At 43.1% G+C, this 7,489-nt stretch overlaps 2 protein-coding genes across 4 annotated transcripts in view; one reads left to right on the top strand and one right to left on the bottom strand.

Moving 5' to 3' along the window:
- Positions 1-312: 312 nt before the first annotated feature.
- On the bottom strand, positions 313-5,288 carry LOC119720921 (B9 domain-containing protein 2-like). Of its 3 annotated transcripts, none has more exons than XM_038190804.1 (4): positions 5,198-5,243; positions 3,137-3,285; positions 1,888-2,013; positions 313-904 (listed from the first exon to the last, which is right to left on the bottom strand). In XM_038190804.1, the coding sequence occupies exons 2-4, from the start codon at positions 3,222-3,224 to the stop codon at positions 594-596; spliced, it is 525 nt and encodes a 174-aa protein (XP_038046732.1). In that variant the 5' UTR covers positions 3,225-3,285; positions 5,198-5,243; the 3' UTR covers positions 313-593. The 3 variants fall into 3 exon arrangements, with proteins under 3 accessions (XP_038046732.1, XP_038046725.1, XP_038046718.1); XM_038190797.1 differs by having other exon boundaries at positions 3,137-3,267; positions 5,198-5,240; XM_038190790.1 differs by having other exon boundaries at positions 314-904; positions 3,137-3,263; positions 5,198-5,288.
- Positions 5,289-5,667: 379 nt separating this feature from the next.
- LOC119720903 (cation channel sperm-associated protein subunit epsilon-like) overlaps positions 5,668-7,489 on the top strand; it is a 47,385-nt gene continuing 45,563 nt past the window's right edge. Inside the window, exons 1-2 of the mRNA XM_038190772.1 lie at positions 5,668-6,018; positions 7,293-7,347. Of these exons, the coding sequence (XP_038046700.1) occupies positions 5,906-6,018; positions 7,293-7,347 (168 nt within the window). The 5' untranslated portion in view covers positions 5,668-5,905. The remainder of the gene's footprint in view (positions 6,019-7,292; positions 7,348-7,489) is intronic.

Here is a 7,489-nt window from a genome sequence, read left to right as displayed (position 1 = left end):
AATATTAACCCTAACCGCCCTGAATCCTTCAAAACCCTCTTTGCCAAAGTGGATGAATTTGCAGGATTAAAGTTACATGGCAAAACTGGTCTTGGGCTGGACCTTGTGTTGTTTTTGCTCAGCCATGCATAAATATAGGCCTGGATTATGCTTGAAATCCTCCGTACTGCTCCAGGATGTCACTGGCCAAGCCTCAACATTTTGACAGTCACTGCCGCAGGATTTTGCAGGATTCAGGCAGTGGTCACCCCTCCACGGACCATATTCAAGAAATAATGGAAGAATTTGCAGGATTGAGGCAACATGCTATTTTTCCATGAGGCCAATTGGAGGATTTTGCAGGATTGAGGCTACATCCTCGCAAAAAGGCCTAGGGAGTTAGGGTCAAGAAATGAAAAATATTTGCAAAGTAAGTGGGTCTCCCATTCAAGTCAAAGCCATGCAGCAAAAATTGTTGAAAATTTTCTGCAAACATCTTTTTTTCTGGATTCTATCTTTACTCAATTGCCCACACACTAGGACCATTGGCTCCTAGTTTCTGACCAGCTTCTAATCCAGTACAAAGTACAACTATCTCAACTATCTTTGGCATTTCAGCACTCCACTCCATACCGGTCAAAGTTCCTGAAGATGATGCCCAGCTGTAGGTGGACCTTTCCCATGGCTGTGGTGCTCAGGGCGTACCGCTCGGCACTGTGGACCATGTCAGGGTTGCGCAGCTGTGGTGCACCGCCAATGAAGAACTGGGCGATCTGTTCACGAGCCGTTCCTGCAGGCCGCCAGGTCACGCACTCAATGTTGTGCATCCCGGGGGAGGTGGGCAGGTGGCAGAACCCGTAGCCGTACAGCTCGTTGCGGCCAAACTCGTCCTGGTGGTACACCTCAAATTTCAGTTTGGGCCAACCTGATTGTTGTGTAATAAACAATAATAAACCAAGATAAGGATTTACCTTAAAAAATGCACAGCAATGGATTATTAGTCAAGATAAGGTATCATAAGATGGGATTTTTGCATTGGGGTGATGTAAATCAAATTTGGTTTGCCCTTCACCGACGTATAAATATTGTATACTCAGTGTGTTACATCCCGAGTGAAAGTTAGAAAAAAATAAGATAAGGATTTACGAAAAAATGCACTGCAATGAGATGTTGAACATTGGATTGAAGTTTACCAACAAAATGTTTTGTACAGAAATTGATCTCTGGGTCCAAAGTCAAATATGGTATCAACCACGGATCCTCTACACAAGGATAAATGACTCAACTTAGCTTGTGTACAAAATGTACGGAACGGATTGTCTACATGTGGGATATGCCACGTCCTTGCATAGAACAACGCATAGAACATGTAGAACAATGCGCGCGTCCGACAGCTAGCTGGCGCCCTACATCAGAAATTAGAAATTTGATTGTGCAGTCTCGCGTGCGCCCTCGCATAAACGAAGCGTAAGGGCCGATCACGCATGTAACCAGAAATTTGGGGAAGTCATATATCCTTGTGTAGAGGATCCGTGTATCAACTACATGTAGAAAGTTACTGAACTGGTTTCTTAAAGTACATGTAGTTGTTTTGTGGAGAATATGTCATTGGCCCTAGCACTCTTGGCATTTGTTTTCTAGGACCTCTCCTGAATCCCCCAAATCCTCAACTTCAATAGAGGGATTGGAATTCTGCGTGCAGCCGCGGGATGTGAGAAAACCAGTTCACTAACAATGGTCAAAAGAGGGCGCCGCTCAAAATCGCTATACAGAATGATCGCTATTACGAACAAATTCTGTGGATCCCGCGATGTTTGTTATAGTGGTGTTCCACTGTAGTGCTAAAACTTGAGTGTTAATTGGTCTGCATGCCTGCTCTCATTTCAAATTTTGTACTTAGTGTCGTACCTTGAAGGCCCTTTGTTGCAAAATGTATGTCAATGGGATGACTCCAAGCAGCGAAGGCATCATTCTGTGGAAGATCAACCTGTGTCTGTCCCTCCCTAGCTCCAGCTATCACCTTCCATGCACCCCCTGGAAACATTAGAAACACAAGGCATCAATAATCAGAACACTCTCATATCCACGTGTACGTTTTCAGAAAATGGGTTAACAGCTTTGTATACTAATTTTTTAACTTCGATAAAATAATTATAATGCACAAATGTCAGTTTCTGTTTGGGGTTCATTTAAAAGAAAGTTTTATATGTTGGCAGACTCTGACAAAGTTTGCTGATCGATGTAGTCAGAGTTTGACAATGACAAGCTTCAGCTATAAAATGAACAGTTCACAATAAGTATCAAAATGCATATCGTATATTGACTTTTGTATCTTGACCCTCCTGCGGTCTGAGCAGTCACAGACAGTCAAAAACCAATCCTCTTCCCCTGTCATTACACAGGCTAGTCACTTACAGTCAGATCACATTTCAAGCGAGTACTAGGACTGGTCAAATTCAGTCAACAGACAATAACAGGCAGCTGTAGGCACAGCCATCTTATCCATCACCTACAGTCAAGGCATATGTGTCAAGTTACATAAACAGTCGCAGCCAGTTAATCCTGCTCAGTAAGGCACGGTACACTCAACCGTTAAAGACAGTCACTTGACTGATTTTGACTGAAAGGCCAACTGTGCAAAGAATGTATGTTTGCATCAGGACGGTTAATAGTATACAAATGTTGAGTGGCTCAGAGTGAAATGGGAGGAATATTATCACAAGGTAAAATCTGGACTTTTCCATTTCACGAGGCAAAGATTCCAGATTTTACCGAGCGATAAATTTCCTCCCATTTCACAATTGAAAGCCACTCAATTTTTGTTTTATATAACTGACATATAGATCCATATAGATCCTGTAGCGCTGGCTCTTTGGAACAATACGCGCTACGCGCAACACTGAACGTGCACACCAGCATGTCTTTGCACACAAATACCGCGTCTTGGAACAAGAATGATCCTAACTGTTCAATAGTATTTCCCATTCCCCATGGGCGAAAGGGACTTTTGAGCCCCGGCGTGAATGGGAGCAATAACGAATATCACGTGATGTGAGTTCCACCAATCAAGTGACAAGGATCTGTATGTCGGTTATATAATACATGACGTATCATACTTAAGAAAGTGATTTTGCAACGCCTTTACTTCAGACATTACCTGCGTGTATTCCCCATTTGCAGAACAAACTGTGGCTTGGAAACCCACTCCCTCCAACAATCTGACCAATGACGTGCACCTCTGCCATTTTCCCTCATAGACACGTCGGTCACTCTGGGCACAGATTCTGCCAAAGACGGAGAAACAGACTGCAACTAAATAATATATACCTTTAACCCTTGCTCTACCTGAATGCCTGATCCTCAAAATCACTTCAGTATTGTAAAAAAAAGTGACTCGCCCGTGTTTTTGGCACAGCCCTCCGATAGTCCGATAGCTGCCACTGTACTTTGGGGGTGAACCACGGTACACTGCAAGAACTGCCAAGGGGTATTGACAGAAAGCTTGGCCAAGCTATGAGGAAACTCTTGGTAACTACATGGTAACTAGATGTTTTGTTTTCATGTGCTAGCTGAGTCATTTGCCTGTAGGAAAGGTCTTGCTTAAGACCGGTCTTGCTTAAGACCGATACGTAAGACCAGCTGATTTTATTGATTTGTATATTTCAGGTCAATCCAGTCAGTTACTCAGTAAGCAGTTTGCAGCAGTGTATTTACATTCACTGTTCACATGTGATATGAATACTTTCTGGTACATAAGTGTGATGTCACAGTTTAAGCCGTATATCGAAATCTTTCCCACAAATGCAACATGAACTTATATGAAGTCATATGCCTAAAGCTTAATGGCAACACAAAGCACAGGTTTTCATCTACAATGTTATGTGTTGAATAGTTAGTGAGAGCTGGAACTGTGTGGAAGGTCAAAGTGGTTGGAACAGGGGAAAATCTTTACAAAATCAGAATACCGTCCATAGCAATTAGCATGGCACCTAATGTTGAATGAAACATCTCCTGCACAATTTGCATGTATATGTAGTGCCTCAATACCTGAGGAATACATAAGGCCGATTACATGGCATTTGAAGGTAGGGTAGGTAGTAGCTGGAGTTACCCAGCCCTGAGTTTTATCATTGGGTTGTCTATTAGGGCTGGAGCGCATTTTTCTCAAAACTTGTAGTATTTGCAAAAATAATTTGGAAAATGTTCAATTTTGTCCCCGTTACACACTAATTGCAACTGCAACTCACCCCAAACTTGCTTGGAATAACCATTACACAGGTCCTTGAAGTAAAAAACGATCCACGATGAAGATTCAGCCTACAATTGCAGTGAAAACAGGAGGAATAACCGCTAACTTGACAACCTTGCTGGATTGGCCAGGACCGCTATTGGTTTGTGCACAAAAAAATTTGTGTACAATGAATGGCGGTCGATTAACTGGCACAGAGAGCGATCGCTGTCAACTACTCGTTTTGCCGGCTGCGCTGGCTGTTGGCGCGTGACGTCACGCGGAAGCGTAACACCCGATGACTGTTTCATGCACTAGTATAAGGTTTACCACTCGCATCACAGCTTTGGTACTGGAACCGCAACCAATAGTGCATGAAACAGTCATCGGGTGTTACGCTTCCGCGTGACGTCACGCGCCAACAGCCAGCGCAGCCGGCAAAACGAGTAGTTGACAGCGATCGCTCTCTGTGCCAGTTAATCGACCGCCATTCATTGTACACAAATTTTTTTGTGCACAAAACAATAGCGGTCCTGGCCAATCCAGCAAGGTTGTCAAGTTAGCGGTTATTCCTCCTGTTTTCACTGCAATTGTAGGCTGAATCTTCATCGTGGATCGTTTTTTACTTCAAGGACCTGTGTAATGGTTATTCCAGGCAAGTTTGGGGTGAGTTGCAGTTGCAATTAGTGTGTAACGGGGACAAAATTGAACATTTTCCAAATTATTTTTGCAAATACTACAAGTTTTGAGAAAAATGCGCTCCAGCCCTAATAGACAACCCAATGATAAAACTCAGGGCTGGGTAACTCCAGCTAGGTAGGTAGCCCAATTTCCGGACACAATTTTTTTGGGGGGGGGGGGATTTCTAGACGAACAAGTAACTAAAACATGCCAAATGACGATACTTAATAACTGCACATGACAATGCACACTTCAGTCACTCACAATACCGCCCCGAACGCCTTAAGGCGAAAAAAAGAGAGTACAAACCTGCCGAAGTGCAACCCAACGAAGTACATGTAAACGGAATGGGACACTTGTTTTGGTTACAACGCCCTCTTGTGTTGTGTCCTCATCAGGCTTAGCGCCAGATCTTTGCTTAGCGCTCAGCCACAGTGTTCTAGTTCGTGCAGTGGCTTTACTTTTTACTCGTCCTTCTGCTTCTGCTTCTGCTCAATACTGTGCAATCACCTCCATTTTGGCGGTTATCACGCACAGGTCAGTGTGGCAGTATAGCAAGCTAAATTTTGAAGTGCGCTTTGGTAAAAATGGCTAAAAACAGGAAAATATCCTGCAACTTGGGAGCTAAAAAAGTTACATATGATCCTTCCACACTGACGTCCGGATGTCCTTTCGTTTAAACTAAAGGGCCTAAAGGCAACTTGTTTTCGTTCTGTCTCTCTCTTATAAGATGGTTTTTGGTTTGTTTTGATTTTTCATTCATAATGCTTTGTAGCAATTTATTCAGTATAAATCTAAGATCGGGTAAAAATGTTTCTTTTGAAACACGTGGGGGCGCTGTCGAACGGCCACTTAACTGCGCGCGACGCGGCACAAATGAAAGCATAGCAACACACGTGTCAATCTGTTGATGTTCCTTCAACTTGACTTCAAGTTCAAGATAAACCATGTCATAAGTCTGTTTTAGCCATCGTGATTTGTTATTTAACTTTCAAATCGTCTGATTCATGACTAAACATGACTGTCAAGGCTGTATTTGTCCTGTTTGTGCGGGTGGCGGTCTTGATGGGACTTCACATGCTGTGCCTCGGTGAATGTGATGATACGACAATGATGCCGTGTGTGTGGAGGTACGGCCGGTTTAATACGTAGACCCATTACTGGGCGATCGTGTATAGTGTAGGGCCCCTCTTTAGTTTTGATCAAATTATAGTCTAGCCTTGGTCAATGCTCTCGTCGTTATTCGTCCCGTACGCGGTCAATCGTCGGCATATATCCTCACGCGCTATGCACATGCATGTAAAATTACAGCGCGAACAGCGACCTCACGCGGCCACTATTTTTATATGCAAATCAGTTGGGGACGATCAAGAGCCTTGGTTCAATCGTCCATGTGAGGTTTTGGGGGTGGTGCTCATTATGTTAATAGCCTTAGCTGACCTTAAATGTCGTTTTCTTATTGGTCGATCGTTGCGTGGAAACTTGCATTGGGAAACGTGGCACCGTACATAATCCATACACGTACACGTTGTGTGTCTCTGCACACGGCACCAATGCACAAAAACTGTGGTTCCTGTCACGTCCGCAAAAGGCGAATAGCTGCAAATAATTTGATGACGTCCAGATTTACCAAGGTGTGATTGGACACTCCACATATTAGCCCCGCCTACACTTATCTGTATTCGCATACGAGGTCGTGCGCTAGAAATCCAGCGCAAAATAAAGAAAAACATAAGCTTTTGCCGACGATTGAACCAAGGCTTGAGATCGTCCTCAACTGATTTGCATAAAAAAATAGTGGCCGCATGAGGTCGCTGTTCGCGCTGTATTTTTACATGCATGTGCATAGCGCGTGAGGATATATGCCGACGATTGACCGCGTACGGGACGAATAACGACAAGAGCATTGACCAAGGCTAATTATAGTCAAGGGTGGTTTTATCATTCAAAAATGATTTTTTTTTTCACAAAAATTTCAGCCTGAAGCAGAATTCTATTGATTCTAATGACACCTTTTTAAATTTTGACAGTTTTTACTTGGGGTAGAAATTGCGATTTTCGTACGCAGTTTACGGTTGGTGCAGTGCGATTCAGCGTAGTATTGCGCGTCCACCACGACCATCAATACTTCAACAGTTCCCAAATCCCACCTCTTCCATATTAGTACGGGTGCCTTGTAAGGAGTGGAGATACAGCATGTGACCACTGAGAAATCTTATGTTATAGAGAAATTGTTCTCAGTCCGTCTTATTTTCTTCTACAAGTACATGTATTTTGAATCCCCCACCCCCCCCAAAAAAAATGTATGTATGAACAAAATAAACATTTTGTATTTTGCGATGCTTATTGATAACAGTTTTATACAAGTACATGTATTCAACTTTTTGTCATTTTTTCTTAACAGGATCGTTGCTTCTAAGTCAGATGTAGAGGCTGGATTCATTGGAACCAATACTCCTGTGAGTTCATTTACTTGCTTTCTAGGTTTTAAACAAAGAATGTGATGGAGGCAGGTATACACTGACCTACAATCTCCAAAATACTCTTCTGGTGCCCACTGAACAAAGGCATTGACAATTTGAGGAACTGCCACTGTATAGC

The sequence above is a fragment of the Patiria miniata genome, unplaced genomic scaffold, assembly GCF_015706575.1.
Source record: "Patiria miniata isolate m_02_andy unplaced genomic scaffold, ASM1570657v1 HiC_scaffold_13, whole genome shotgun sequence".
In the NCBI taxonomy this organism is placed as follows: domain Eukaryota; kingdom Metazoa; phylum Echinodermata; class Asteroidea; order Valvatida; family Asterinidae; genus Patiria; species Patiria miniata.
This window is presented reverse-complemented; position numbering and strand designations above follow the sequence as displayed.

Bases quoted from the DNA above. Each gene is read 5' to 3' on its own strand.
- LOC119720921 (XM_038190790.1), bottom strand. From the start codon at position 3,224: ATGGCAGAGGTGCACGTCATTGGTCAGATTGTTGGAGGGAGTGGGTTT. The intron at 2,014-3,136 runs GTAATGTCTGAA...TAATGTTTCCAG, and splicing joins CAAATGGGGAATACACGCAG to GGGGTGCATGGAAGGTGATA. The intron at 905-1,887 runs GTACGACACTAA...CACAACAATCAG, and splicing joins TGCAACAAAGGGCCTTCAAG to GTTGGCCCAAACTGAAATTT.